General features: G+C 43.5%; 1 protein-coding gene across 2 annotated transcripts in view; it reads left to right on the top strand.

Annotated features, from left to right (window-relative positions):
• Positions 1–16,081, top strand: part of wdr36 (WD repeat domain 36) — a 183,264-nt gene that overhangs the window by 74,256 nt on the left and 92,927 nt on the right. For both annotated transcript variants that reach the window (XM_038805121.1, XM_038805120.1), the window contains exons 9-10: positions 7,987–8,107; positions 9,827–9,892. In XM_038805121.1, coding sequence (XP_038661049.1) covers positions 7,987–8,107; positions 9,827–9,892 — 187 coding nt within the window. The remainder of the gene's footprint in view (positions 1–7,986; positions 8,108–9,826; positions 9,893–16,081) is intronic.

Below are 16,081 nucleotides of genomic sequence, written 5' to 3'. Positions count from 1 at the left end.
CCAGCTGAGAATTCTGAATTCTCCCTCTGTGTACCCAGACAGGCGCCAGAATGTGGCGACTGGGGGCTTTTCACAGTAACTTAATTGCAGTGTTAATGTAAGCCTACTTGTGACAATAAAGATTATTTACATTCACATCTCATTCCGAGTGCCTTGGGCATTCAGATAAATAATGTTTGTCTTGTCTTTAAACCACCAATCTTTGCATTGACTTATTCGTTGGTGACTATTATCATTTACCTCTCTGTCCAATTTTGTCCACTCTGTTGATTGCTACACTGCTCTCTTGTCTTGAGTTTTGTGATTAGATTTCTATATTTCTCTTTGTCACTCCCCCCTCTTGCTTTTAGTTTAAAGTCTGGTCAACTGTCCCAGTTACATAATTCTTCAAGATCTGATTTAGGTGGAGCCTATACAAATGGAAAAGATCCCTCTTAGCCAGTATTGGTGCCAGTGTCCCATGAACAAAAGGTCTTTCTTGCCACGCCAGTTTTCGACCCACTCATTTAATTCTCTTACCTGCTTGACCCTATCACAATTGGTGTGTAGCTCAGGTAGTTATCTAAAGATTATTACCATGGGATTCTGCTTTATTACTTCAGAAACCAGTTCCCCAAACCCGATCCACAGACCCTCATTTATAGCCCTACTATGCCCTAAATGGATCTTATCAATTGAATCTTCCTCATTCTCCAATCTTCCCCAGCCATGAAGAGAGAGCTCTAGTCCTGTCACTTGGAAAACAGCACAGCCATCAGAACTCCTGGCCTCAGCTGCTGAGAACAGTTTTGCTTCCCTGACTATTCTTCCCCTATCACTACAGCATTCCTTCACTGTTCCTACTTGAATGAGCTCTTGAATCATGGTTCTATGATTAGTTTACCCAAGCACCCTGCAGTCCTTGTTCTCCTCCACATAATCATCAATTATCTGGTACCTGTTGGGAAAAGGCTGTTTCTTAATCACGACACCCTGGACCCCACATTCACCTGACTTGCAGCCATATTCTCCTATCCCTGACCATCAACCAGCTCCACCTAGTGTGAATGCCTCCTGGAACAAAGTGTTCCATGCTCCCCATGCCCCCACCCCCTTCCCCTACCATAAAAGCAAATTACTGCGGATGCTGGAATCTGAAACGAAGGGGAAAATGCTGGAAAATCTCAGCAAGTCTGGCAGCACCTTTAGGGAGAGAAAAGAGCTAACGTTTCGAGTCCGATGCCTCTTTGTCAAAGCTGACAGCTTTGACAAAGAGTCATCGGACTCGAAACGTTAGCTCTTTTCTCTCCCTACAGATGCTGCCAGGGTTGCTGAGATTTTCCAGCATTTTCTCTTTCCCTTCCCCTACCATATGGGCCTGCAATGTCTGCAGCTCTGACTCCAGCCCAACAACTCTGAGCCTAAATTCCTCGAATTGCAGACCTTACTGTAGATCTAGTTCTCCGGGCAATGCTGTCCAGAAGTTTCCACATGCTGCAGCTACAGTACACTATCCGTCTTGTCTGTCTATCTAAACTGTTTACTTTAATTTGTTAAAATTATTGTTATATGGATTATTTTAATTCTTTAGATTGCTTTGTTTATTAATTTAATAAAGTAATACATACTGATTGTTAACTCTGAGGTTGACACATCCCTAGCTTAAAGGGCAAAAATAAAACTGGAATACTCACCACCTAATTTTCTACCTTCAGTCCTGTGGTGTTGCTCTTTGTTTTCGAACAGCTTATTGAAGTTACACCGGCAGGGAGCAAGTCTCTGGGCGATCCAGATAGTTATCCACGAACAAAGAAAATCATTGATCTTTATACCATTTTGAACAATTACTCAACCCATCCCGGCTGGCACAATCCAATCATAGTGATTATAGATTACACATATTGATCTTTGGAACGAATGAAATTAGTTACTGGCCAGCAAGGAACTGTGTGATCATCTCGTAGGCATTAAGGGAGGATATTCATTGTCTTCCAGACCCTCGTATTGAATATTAGGCCTTTATGTAATTCTAGTTCCATTATCTTAATCTCGTTGTAGACTGTTTATCATTGTCAGCATTCCACAAAACCATCTGCCCAAGGACTGCTGATTAGGAACATTCTTGCTGAGTATGCCTTGTTCTGGTTGCTTCTGGTGAAACAGCCTGTATAAGGATTGTAGTCAAGCTAGTTAGCTAAGTTCCCTGATGCCTTGCAAACATCTCATAGTTGTGAATATATTTATATAGATTTATATCAAAGTATATATGGATTACATAATATTTATTGCAAGTGCATTTGCCTCAGGGAAACTCTCTTCAACACGCTTTGATTTTTTTTCCCCCTGAATTTTAACTTGAGCTCTTGATTCTGCTCCCACATTTCCACTCTCAGGACTGACTTTAACTCCCAAATTCTCCTCTCCCTCTCTTTAGGTTCATCCTCAGATCTTAATTTTTCTTCAGATGTTCCATTTATTTTCTCTCGGGTCCACTCTTGGATTCTGCTTTGTCTCCAACTGTTCTTCGTGCTCTCATGTTAAAACATTAAAATTCATTTTGTTGTTATAACTCGGTAACCGGTCACTGTTTGTCGATGTACCATTTGTCAATGTTCTCTATTGATTATTCTCTATGTCTACTGTTATGGGCCAGGATTTAGAGAACCCCAAAGTGTATCATGGAGGTCACCTGACCCCCACCTTTTAATAGATTGTGGTATAGGGAGCTCACGGCCCACTCTACAGGTGTGGTACAGCAGAAATGGAAAAGTATTTTTAAAGAAAAACAATGTTTATTCTATGAATTCAAGTTAACCTTTTTAAAACATAGAGTGAACATCTTAGCAACCATTAATTCAAATACAGCCCCCAAAGAATGCAACACTAAGTAATCCTTAATAACTTCCCAAACAACATCCAGAAGACAAAAGAAACACCTTTTAACAGAAGCACATTGGGTTTACATTCACTACTGAGAACATTATAATTCAGAATTCACCAAATGATCAAGAGATAGTCTTTTCATGACAGATAGATCAACAGTACACCTGCTCTGTCTGGCTTCAGCTCCAACACTGAAAACAAAACCATAAACTCTCTCTATAGTAGCCTGCTCAAAAACGAAAGTAAAAAGCTGACAGACAGCCCACCTCCACCCACTCTCTGACATCACTGCAGTAGTGAACACCCATTCCTTAAAGGTACTCTCACTAGAGATATTTATATACATACCCATTTATAAACACCCATTTCTTAAAGGTACGCTAACATGGCACTACTATGTATGTACTGTGTACGTTCCCTCGGCCCCAGAAAGATACTTTTCACTGTACTTCGGTACATGTGACAATAAATCGAATCAATCGGAAATGTTGTATGGCAGTTGTAGGCCTCTACTCTGGCCATTAGGTGGTACCGTAATTTTGAATTTGACTAATTTCTGACCTGTGGGTAGCACTGCAGGAAACAGCATGTTGCAGTTTTTGCATTTAAACCTCCGGACCAAACTTTGAAAAAGAAAAGAATGATCAAATCTTGAACTATCTACTTCCCCTCAACAATTTTGTTTCTCTTCCATGATTCACAGAATAATAAAAATATGACAGCAAAGAATGAGGCCATTATGCCGATCTGATTGCTTTGTAATCCACTTAGCCTCATTTTACTATCCTTTTCATAAGTTCATAAGATATAGGAGAAGAATTAGGCTATTTGGCCCTTTGTGTTTGCTCCGCCAGTCGATCATGGCTGATATAATCCTGGCCTTAACTCCACCACCGCCCTGTCCATTCTCCATAATCCTTCAACCCAAAAATCTGCCTGACTCCTCAAGTTTACTTTCTGTCCCAGCATCCGCCGCATACGGGGGTAACGGATTCCACAGATTCGCAACCATTTGGGAGAAATGGTTTCTCCTGAACTCTGTTTTAAATTTCCTACCCGTTACCCTAAGACTAGGATCTTTAATTCTAGAATGCCCCACACGAGGAAGCATCCACTCCGCATCTACTTTATCCATACCTTTTATAATCTTGTATAACTCAATTTGATCTCCCCTCATTCTTCTGAACTCTGGAAAGTATAGACCTAAACTGCTCAATATCTCTTCATCCAACAAATCCCTCACCTCTGGAATGAACCCAGTGAATCTACTGAACTGCCTCCAATGCTACTAAATCTCTTCTCAAATAAGGGGACCAATACTGTGCACAATATTCACGTGTGGTCTCACCAATGCCTTGTGTAGTTGCAACAACACTTCCTTCCTTTATACTCTATTCCTTTAGTTATAAATGCCAACATTCAATTCACTTTCTTTATTTGCTGTACTTGCATGCTAATTTTCTGTGACTCATGAATGAGGGACCCCCAGATCGCTCCGCAATGGAGCACCCTGAGGTCTCTCCTCATTTAGATAATGTGTTGCCGTCTCATTTTTACGACTAAAATGCATGACCTCACTTATCCAAGTTTAACTCCATATGCCAAATTTTGGCCCACTCTTTACCTATCTATATCCATTTGGAAGTTCTTCTTTCCTCCTTGCAACTTACTGTCCCACCTATTTTTGTGTCGTCTGCAGATTTGATGAAGCCTTTTTTTGTTTTTCAATTATTTATCCAGCTAATTTTTAAAAGATGTCTCTTATTCGCTTTCATCATTTTTGCTAGGTAATTCCATATTTTAACACTGCGCTACTTTAAAAATAAACTCATAAATTCTCTCCATTTATTTTGCTGTTGAACTTAAATTAATGCTTTTAGGTGTCCCCTCGTGAACCAGGGACAACAATTTTTCCCATTTAAGCAGCTCTTATGTTTTTAAAATATTCATTTTACTGGATGTGGGCGTCACTCGTTAGACCAGCATTTAATGCCCATCCTTAGTTACCCTTCAGAAGGTGGTGGTGAGCTGTCTTCTTCAACCGCTGTATTCCCTGAGGTGTAGGTACACCCACAAGGCTGTTTGGGAGGGAGTTTCAGGATTTTGTGACCGTGAAGGAATGGCAATATATTTCAACGTCCGGGTGTTGAATGACTTTGAGGGGACCCTCCAGGTATCTGTTGCTCTTGTACTTCTAGATGGTAGTGGTCACGGGTTTGGAAGGTGCTGTCTAAGGAATCTTGGTGAGTTACTGCAGTGCATCTCGTAGATGGTACACATGGCTGCCACTGTTCATCGATGGTAGAAGGTTTGAATGTTTGTGGAAGGGGGAGTAATCAAGCAGGCTACATTATCTTGGATAGTGTTGAGCTTCTTGAGTGTTGTTGGAGCTGCATTCATCCAGGTAAGTGGAGATTATTCCAATACACTCCTGACTAATGCCTTATATAGTGAACAGGCTCTGGGGAGAGGTCAGGAGGTGAGTTACTCGGCGTAGGCTTCCTTGACTTTGACCTGCCCTGGTAGCCACAGTATTAATATTGTTCGTCCAAATCAATTTCTGATCAATGGCAACCCCTAGGATAATAATTTCGAACACTGTCCGATTTCTTTCTAATTTCTTGTCACCATAGCTAATGTCATAAATGTTGGTATCATCTTGCTAACCTCCTTCTGCACCTTCTCATGGACTTAGCAGCTTTTCTAAAACATGGTAGTAAAAACTGGATGCTGCTCCATCCTTGATTTTGTACTCTGTCCCATATTTAGTAAACCTAAGACCCTGTTTGCTTTCTTGCAACTTTATTAGCATGCCCTCCAACTTTAAAAAATTTGGCTACCTAATTCCTTTTTAAGGTTTGCGCATCTAAATTTTGAACCAAACTTAACATCTTGCTTAGAATATGGTTCCACAATTGGAGACAAATTTGATCTGGTTAAGAATTGATGCTATGGTCTAGAATTTTAAAGAAAAATCCAAACCCCCTTATTTTATCTAATAGAACAAAGCCACATGATTTCAGCTCCTTTAAGCAAAACAAACCTTATTGTAAGTAAAAGAAATAAAGAAAATAGCACAGTGGTTACCACGGTTAGTTCACAGCGCCAGGGTTCTAGGTTCGATTCCCGATTTGGGTCACTGTCTGTGCGGAGTCTGCACGCTCTCCCTGTGTCTGCGTGGGTTTCCTCCGGGTGCTCTGGTTTCTTTCCACAGTCCACAATGTGCAGGTTAGGTGGATTGGCCATGCTAAATTGCGCTTCGTGTCCAAAAAAAGTTAGGTGGGGTTATTGGGTTACGGGGATAGGGTGGAGTTGTGGGAATTAAGTGGGGTGTTCTTTCCACGAGCTGGTGCAGACTTGATGGGCTGAATGGCCTCGTTCTGCACTGTGAATTCTATGCTCTACTCCAGTACTCTTAACTGAAAATAGTCTTTAATTGTATGTTATGTACTTAGGTTTACTTCTTGCTTGTTCACAAATTTCCTTGTAAGACACATCCATCTTAAAGTTATTGACTTCTGTAGGGACCACCCATAAGTATGCCACATCTTCAGTTTGGAGCTATTCTCAAAGAGTAAAACTTTTACTACCTTTGGACTGTGGATGCCTCAGTCCCCTTTTTTGGTTACTCTTAAATACTCTTCTGATTCCTAGAACATTTGTACAAGTTCGAAGGATTATGGAAGGAAAGGCAGAGAGTAAAAATAAGGCAGTGAGGAAGAATTTAAACCAATACAGGAGAAGTGTCAAATAGGCGCCCTAGTAAAAAATTAAAGTGATAAAATAAAGAACTTCCATTTTTATCGCATTTGGCTATCAAGATGGTGCAAAGCACTTTGTGACCAATTGGGTACCTTTCAAGTGTCGTCACTATTCTAGTGAAATACAGCAATCTGTTTGTACATAGCAAAGTTCTACAAACAGCAGTCATAAATTACCACTTGATCTGTTTTTGGGCTTAAAATGTTGACCAGTTCCAGTGAGAACACCCCTGCTGTTCATATAATAGATGGGATTTTGTTTTAACACCCCATCAGATAGACCTCATTCCTGACTAGTGAAGCCGCATGAAACAGGGTGGTCTAATATACTGGCTGAACACTGCCTGGGTTATGTGCTGAAGTAGGACTTGAACCCTGAACTGCCTGACTCTCAAGCTGGCTGCCTATATTTAAGCAAATGTCTGGTCTGCGTGTGCATAGATGAAAAATGTGGGCAAAGATGAGGGTCTGCAATTGACTAACAGGTGAAAAAAAAATTGAAGCAAGAATCAAGATGTTTTCAGTCAAATGTGTGTCAGGATAGATGGAGCTGTTATGGGTGATCTCACTTTACCAGGGAGAAATTTGGAAATCCATAAAGCATGCAGTAGGTGTGAAAACATGATCTTGGACACTGTATTGGCTTGTGTTATACAAGAATACAGGGCAGCACGGTAGCATTGTGGATAGCACAATTGCTTCACAGCTCCAGGGTCCCAGGTTCGATTCCGACTTGGGCCACTGTCTGTGCGCAGTCTGCACATCCTCCCCGTGTGTACGTGGGTTTCCTCCGGGTGCTCCGGTTTCCTCCCACAGTCCAAAGATGTGCGGGTTAGGTAGATTGGCCATGATAAATTGTCCTTAGTGTCCAAAATTGCCCTTAGTGTTGGGTGGGGTTACTGAGTTATGGGGATAGGGTGGAGGTGTTGACCTTGGGTAGGGGGTAGGGTGCTCTTTCCAAGAGCCGGTGCAGACTCGATGGGCCGACTGGCCTCCTTGTGCACTGTAAATTCTATGTAAATCTATGTAAAGAAGCAATTCATTACAACGGTTCACATGAACTTGGCATTATTTGACCTGGTTAATAGCCAGGAAACGACAGAACAGGTCAGAGACCCTCTAACATATAAACAGTATTTAATTGTGCTCTTGCAACACCAAGGCTATGGACTAAGTGCTGGAAAATGGGATTAGAATACTAAGGTGGTTGTTTCCTACCAATGCAGATGCGATGGGCCAAAGGACATTTTCTGTGCTGTAAATCTCTATGACTTAAACTGGTGAATTTTTGTGGAGGAAATTCTTGCTTATAATTTAGTAATTTATCTCTGTTTAAAAATTATGATAAATGTTTCCCGTCCAGGTCTGGATTTTTGATGCTCCAGAAGGTGGAGGTCGCCTTTTACGATGCCGTATTGGACACAGTGCCCCTCCAACCAAAATAAAATATCATGGATCTGATGGAAAAAACATCCTTAGCTCTGGTAAGAACAAATTTTTCTTCTATGTCATTGCTTGGTCTACCGTTGTCTACGTTGCTGTGTGGAAATAAATCTCCACTCTGTGGAAAGTTACCTTAGTTTGATCAGGTTAAATCTCTTTGGGATGTATGAAAAATAAAATTGATGTATATGTCATGGACAGCACAGTATCACAAGTGGATAGCGCTGTGGCTTCACAATGCTGGGGTCCCAGGTACGATTCCCTGCTGGGTCACTGTGCAGAGTCTGCACGTTCTCCCCGTGTCTGTGTGGGTTTCCTCCGGGTGCTCCAGTTCCTCCCACAGCCCCACAGGTTAGGTGGATTGGCCATGATAAATTGCACTTGGTGACCAAAAAGGTTCAGAGGGGTTATTGGGTTATGGGGATAGGGTGGAAGTGAGGGCTTAAGTGGGTCAGTGCAGACGCGATGGGCCAAATAGCCTCCTTCTGCACTGTATGCTTTATGTTCTAAGTCATGAAAGAAAATTCTGTTCACTTAATGTTCATTTTCATACCAGTATAAGCTATTGTGCATACATCTACATTATATGGCGAATTGCAAACTCATTGCAAAAGATTACTCATCTTCATGACATTCGTCTATTAGACAATTTTCTGCTAATGCATTATTTTCTTTACCATACATGTGGAGAATAAATATTCAATGAATGAACATGAAAGAAACAAGGACAGTTCAAATTTGTTCTAAACAGCATTAGTGCTAACTGTGCGTAGATTAAAATCCCTCAATATTATTGTATACAATTTTTGCATGCACCTCTAATTTTCTAATTTATACCATTCCCCACATTATAACTATTATTTGGTGGCCTATTAATAACTCCTGCCAATTTTTGCTCACCTTGCTATTTCTTAGCTCCGCCCAAACTGATTCTACACCGTGGTCATCTGACCTAAGATTCTGTCTCAGTAACACGCACACTTATTTTTTGTAAATGGATGACAGATTTTGGGAGTTAGGAGGTGGATGACTGTCCAAAGAATACAATGCCTCTAACCTCTTCTGGTCACAGTATTTATGTGCATGATGCAGTTAAATATTTCATCAATGATGCTTCCAGATTGTTGTTGGCTGGGAATTCAACAATGATGATACTCTTGAATGTCATGGGAAGATGGTTAGATTCTTTCTTATTGGAGATTGTCATTGCCTGGCATAAGACTGGTGTGAATGATTTTTCTGGCATGCTCACAGTCTGACATTGGCTTCTGGTTAAGCAATGCCTTTATTTTGGTTAATCAACTCCTCTTGTTCTTGTTTTTCAATCCCACCAAGGCCTCATTTCTCTTATCATAACCCTCTCAAGGTATCAGCTTTAATTCTGTAATTTTGAGCATTACAGATTTTCGTCACTTCACGATTGATGGCCATACCTTCAGCTGCCACATGCTAAGTTTTAGCGTGCCCTTTGTGCTTCTCTACCGCTCCCTCCTTTTAAGAGGCTCTTTGACAAAGCTTTTTGCTAATCTTGACTGATGTATCTTTATTTGGCTTGGAGTAAAGCTTCTCTTTGTAATGCTCCTTGATAAATAAAATTGGGCGCTGTTGCTATACGGTGGATTGATGAAGTAATTTGGCTATTATTTACGTAAAGCAATTTAAAAGTATGGCTGCATATCCACATTGTAGTACTTCACATTTTTCATGATAAAATTTGGTTTTAAAAATTAATTAACTCACATTTGTTTTTGTTAATATAGGACGGGATGGAACTTTGCAGTCATTTTCCACTATTCATGAACGTTTTAATAAGAGTTTGGGACAGGGTAAGTTAATTGAAAAATATAATGAATGTATTATGGTTGTCTTTTTCAGTGCAATTAAAATGTACTGCATTTGCGATCTCGATTAATAGAACATAGAATATTTCAGCGCAGTACAGGCCCTTCGGCCCTCGATTTTGTGCCGACCTGTGCAACCACTCTAAAGCCCATCTACACTATTCCCTTATCATCCATATGTTTATCCAATGACCATTTAAATGCCCTTAATGTTGGAGAGTCCACTACTGTTGCAGGCAGGGCATTCCACGCCCTTACTACTCTCTGAGTAAAGAACCTACCTCTGACATCTGTCCAATATCTATCTCCCCTCAATTTAAAGCTATGTCCCCTCGTGCTGGACATCACCATCCGAGGAAAAAGGCTCTCACTGTCCACCCTATCTAATCCTCTGATCATCTTGTATGCCTCAATTAAGTCACCTCTTAACCCTCTTCTCTCTAACGGAAACAGCCTCAGGTCCCTCAGCCTTTCCTCATTAGATCTTTCCTCCATACCAGGCAACATCCTGGTAAATATCCTCTGCACCCTTTCCAATTCTTCCACATCCTTCCTATAATGCGACGACCAGAACTGCACGCAATACTCCAAATGCGGCCGCACCAGAGTTTTGTATAGCTGCAACATGACCTCATGGCTCCGAAACTCAATTCCTCTACCAATAAAAGCTAACACACCGTACGCCTTCTTAACAACCCTATCAACCTGGGTGGCAACTTTCAGGGATCTATGTACATGGACACCGAGATCTCTCTGCTCATCCACGCTACCAAGAATCTTACCATTAGCCCAGAACTCTCTATTCCTGTTACTCCTTCCAAAATGAATCACCTCACACTTTTCTGCATTAAACTCCATTTGCAACCTCTCAGCCCAGCTCTGCAGCTTATCTATGTCCCTCTGTAACTTGTAACATCCTTCTGCACTGTCCACAACTCCACCGACTTTAGTGTCATCTGCAAATTTACTCACCCATTCTTTTACGCCCTCATCCAGGTCATTTATAAAAATGACAACTAGCCAATTTCTGATCCAAACTGTTAAATCACCCTGAATCCCATGACTCCGTATTTTCTGCAATAGCTTACCGTGGGGAACCTTATCAAACGCTTTACTGAAATCCGTATGCACCACACCAGCTGCTTTACCCTCGTCCACCTGTTTGGTCACCTTCTCAAAGAACTCAATAAGGTTTGTGAGGCACGACCTACCCTTCACAAAACCGTGTTGACTATCTCTAATCAAATTATTCCGTTCTAGATGATTATCAATCCTATCTCTTATGAACTTTTCCAAGACTTTGCCCACAACAGAAGTAAGGCTCACTGGTCTATAGTTACCGGGGTTGTCTCTTACTCCCCTTCGTGAACGAGGGGACAGCATTTGCTATCCTCCAGTCTTCTGGCACTATTCCTGTAGACAATGATGACATAAAGATCAAAGCCAAAGGCTCATCAATCTCCTCCCTAGTTTCCCAGAGAATCCTAGGATAAATCCCATTGGTCCAGGGGACTTATCTATTTTCACACTTTCCAGAATTGCTAACACCTCCTCATGAACCTCAAGCCCTTCTAGTCTAGTAGTCTGTATCTCAGTATTCTCCTCGACAACATTGTCTTTTTCCTGTTAGCACCTCTCCTATCTCCTCGGACTCCACGCACAACTTCTCACTACTGTCCTTGACTGGCCTTACTCTTACTCTAGTCATTCTTTTATTCCTGACATACCTATAGAAAGCTTTATGGTTATCCTTGATCCTACCTGCCGAAGACTACTCATGTCCCCTCCTGGCTCTTAACATAACATAGAACAGTACAGCACAGAAACTTAGCTCTCTCTTCAGTTCCTTCCTAGCGAACTTGTAACTCTCGAGCACCCTAACTGAACCTTCACGTCTCCTCTTTACGTAAGTGTCCTTCTTCCTCTTGACAAGTGGTTCAACTACTTTAGTAAACCACGGTTCCCTTGCTCGACCACTTCCTTCCTGTCTGACGGGTACATCTTATCAAGAACACGCAGTAGCTGTTCCTTGAACAAACTCCACATTTCAATTGTGCCCAACCCCTCCTAAGTCTTGCCTCATCGCATCATAATTGCCTTTCCCCCAGATATGACTCTTGCCTTGCGGTATATACCTATCCCTTTCCATCACTAAAGTAAACGTAATTGAATTGTGGTCACTATCACCAAAGTGCTCACCTACCTCCAAATCTAACACCGGTCCTGGTTCATTACCCAGTACCAAATCCAATGTGGCCTCGCCTCTTGTTGGCCTATCTACATACTGTGTCAGGAAACTCTCCTGCACACATTGTACATCTAAATTACTCGAACTATAGCATTTCCAGTCAATATTTGGAAAGTTAAAATCCCCATAACACCTACCCTGTTACTTTCGCTCCTATCCAGAATCATCTTTGCAATCCTTTCCTCTACATCTCTGGAACTATCCGGAGGCCTATAGAAAACTCCCAAGAGGGTGACACCTCCTTTCCTGTTTCTAACCTCAGTCTATGCTACCTCAGTAGACGACTCCTCATCAAATGTCCTTTCTGCCACTGTAATACTGTCCTTGACTAACAATGCCACCCTTCCCCCTCTTTTACCACCTTTCCTGAGCTTACTGAAATATCTAAACCCCGGAACCTGCAACAATCATTCCTGTCCCTGCTCTATCCATGTCTCCGAAATGGCCACAACATCGAAATCACAGGTACTAACCCATGCTGCAAGTTCACTCCCTTATTCCGGATGCTCCTGGCGGTGAAGTAGACACACTTTAAACCACCTTCCTGCCTGCTGGTACACTCCTGCAACCTTGAAACCTTACTCATGACCTCACTACTCTCAACCTCCTGTATACTGGATCTACAATTCAGTTCCCAACCCCCTGCTGAATTAGTTTAAACCATCCCGAAGAGCATTAGCAAATTTCCCCCCAGGATATTGGTACCCCTCTGGTCCAGGTGCAGACCATCCCTTTTGTAGAGGTCACACCTACACCAGAATGAGCCCCAATTATCGAGGTATCTGAAACCCTCCCTCCTGCACAATCCCTGTAGCCACGTGTTCAACTGCTCTCTCTCCCTATTCCTTGTCTCGCTAGCACAGGTAACAACCCAGAGATAATAACTCTAATGTTTGTTCTAGCTCTAAGATTCCACCTTAGCTCCCTGAATTCCTGCCTTACATCCCCATCCCTTTTCCTACCTATGTCGCTGGTGCCTATGTGGACCACGACTTGGGGCTGCTCCCCCTCCCCCTTGAGGATCCCGAAAACACAATCCGTGACATCACGGGCCCTGGCACCTGGGAGGCAACACACCAACCGCGAGTCTCTCTCGTTCCCACAGAAACTCCTATCTATCCCCCCTAACTATGGGGTCTCCAATGACTAATGCTCTACTCCTCTTTCCCCCCCCCCCTTCCCTTCTGAGCAACAGGGACAGACTCTGTGCCAGAGACCTGTACACCATGGCTTATCCCTGGTAAGTCGTCGTCTCTCCCCCCCCCCCCCCCCCCCCCCAAACAGTATCCAAAGGGGTATACTTGTTACTAAGGGGAACGACCACAGGGGATCCCTGTACTGACTGCTTCCTCCCAGCCCCTCTCACCGTCACCCATCTGTCTTCATTCTTCGGGGTAACTACATCCCTGAACCTTCTGTCTATGACCACCTCTGCCTCCTGAATGATCTGAAGTTCATCCAGCTCCAGTTCCCTAACGTGGTTCCTGATGAGCTGGAGATGGGTGCCCTTCCCACAGGTGAAATCAGCAGGGACACTGACGGCGTTCCTCACCTCAAACATTCTGCAGCACGGTAGCATAGTGGTTAGCACAATTACTTCACAGCTCCAGGGTCCCAGGTTCAATTCCCAGCTTGGGTCACTGTCTGTGCGGAGTCCACACGTTCTCTCTGTGTGTGCGTGGGTTTCCTCCGGGTGCTCTGGTTTCCTCCCACAGTCCAAAGATGTGCAGGTCAGGTGGATTGGCCATACTAAATTGCCCTTAGTGTTGGGTGGGGTACTGGGTTATGGGGATAGGGTGGAGGTGTGGACTTGGGTAGGATGCTCTTTCCAAGAACCGGTGCAGACTCGATGGGGATTTGGACGGCCAAGAGCAAAGGAGTTCTCTTTTTTTTTTAACCCCAGGTTCACAAAGTGTACCCCGGATTAATTTTTTTTGTTTTGAACAAGGCTTTGCTGGTGGGGGTGGTGGAGGCCGAGTAGTCAGCGATTGTTGTGTCAGACCATGCCCCACACTGGGTGGACTTGTGAGGGAGCAAGGAGGGGGGGGGGGCGGGGGGGTCAGTGCCCGCAATGGAGTTTGGATGTAGAACTGTTAGCGGATGATGGGGGGTGCGGACGGGTGGGGGAGGCCATCCAGAATTATTTGGAGATAAATGATATGGGGGAGGTTTCGGCAGCAACGGTGTGGGAAGCGCTGAAGGCGGTGGTTAGGGGGGAGGTGAAATGGGCAGTGATGGATAGGTTGGTTAGGGAGATACTCCAGGTTTCCAAAAGTAGAGGAAGGTTTTGTGGAGGGACTGGGAGCCTCAATCGGGATTGAAGAAATATAGACCGATTGGAGGCTATGCAGTCGGGCAAGGCACCGGGACCGTACGGCTGCACAGTGGAATTTTACAGGACGTTCTCTGGGATGCTGGGCCTGCTGCTGGTGAGGGCATTTAATGAGGCACGGGAGCGGGGTGTTCTTCCCCCAACAATGTTGGGGGAAGAACAATGTGGGGGGCCCGTGTTGGGCCCACAATTGTTCACAATTTACATGGATGATTTGGAGTTGGGGACCAAGGGCAATGTGTCCAAGTTTGCAGATGAAACTAAGGTGAGTGGTAAAGCGAAAAGTGCAGAGGATACTGGAAGTCTGCAGAGGGATTTGGATAGGTTAAGTGAATGGGCTAGGGTCCGGCAGATGGAATACAATGTTGACAAATGTGAGGTTATCCATTTTGGTAGGAATAACAGCAAACGGGATTATTATTTAAACGATAAAATATTAAAGCATGCCGCTGTGCAGAGAGACTTGGGTGTGCTAGTGCGTGAGTCACAGAAGGTTGGTTAACAGGTGATTAAGAAGGCAAATGGAATTTTGTCCTTCATTGCTAGAGGGATGGAGTTTAAGACTAGGGAGGTTATGTTGCAATTGTATAAGGTGTTAGTGAGGCCACACCTGGAGTATTGTGTTCAGTTTTGGTCTCCTTACTTGAGAAAGGACGTACTGGCACTGGAGGGTGTGCAGAGGAGATTCACTAGGTTAATCCCAGAGCTGAAGGGGTTGGATTATGAGGAGAGGTTGAGTAGACTGGGACTGTACTCGTTGGAATTTAGAAGGATGAGGGGGGATCTTATAGAAACATTTAAAATTATGAAGGGAATAGATCGGATAGATGCGGGCAGGTTGTTTCCACTGGCGGGTGAAAGCAGAACTAGGGGACATAGCCTCAAAATAAGGGGAAGTAGATTTAGGACTGAGTTTGGGAGGAACTTCTTCACCCAAAGGGTTGTGAATCTATGGAATTCCTTGCCCAGTGAAGCAGTTGAGGCTCCTTCATTACATGTTTTTAAGGTAAAGATAGATAGTTTTTTGAAGAATAAAGGGATTAAGGGTTATGGTGTTTGGGCCGGAAAGTGGAGCTGAGTCCACATGAGTCCATGATCTCATTGAATGGCGGAGCAGGCTCGAGGGGCCAGATGGCCTACTCCTGCTCCTATTTCTTATGTTCTTATGTTCAATGTCACAGGCCTCGATTTCATTGATCCTGAAGGGAGAAATGTACCCAGAGCAATGTCGGTCATACAGACAAATCTCCCTTTTAAATATTAATGCCAAACTGCTGGCGAAAATCCTGGCCTCGAGGATAACGGACTGTGTTAGGGGGATGATAGGGGAAGACCAGACGGGGTTTGTTAAGGGTAGGCAGTTAAGGCCGATGTTACAAGGTTCCTGAATATGATCATGATGCCCTCCGAGGGGAGGGAGGCGGAGTTGCAGGTTGCTATGGACGCAGAGAAGGCCTCGACCCGGTGGAATGGAAATATCTGTGGGAGGTCCTGGGATGGTTCGGGTTTGGGCAGAGCTTCATTGACTGGGTTCGGTTGCTGTACCAGGCACCAGTGGTGGGCGAACGGACGAACCAGATGAGCTTGGACTATT

This window comes from Scyliorhinus canicula, chromosome 8 (assembly GCF_902713615.1).
Source record: "Scyliorhinus canicula chromosome 8, sScyCan1.1, whole genome shotgun sequence".
NCBI lineage: Eukaryota > Metazoa > Chordata > Chondrichthyes > Carcharhiniformes > Scyliorhinidae > Scyliorhinus > Scyliorhinus canicula.
The sequence above is the reverse complement of the archived record's forward strand: the minus strand, read 5'-3'. Positions and strand labels throughout refer to the sequence as shown.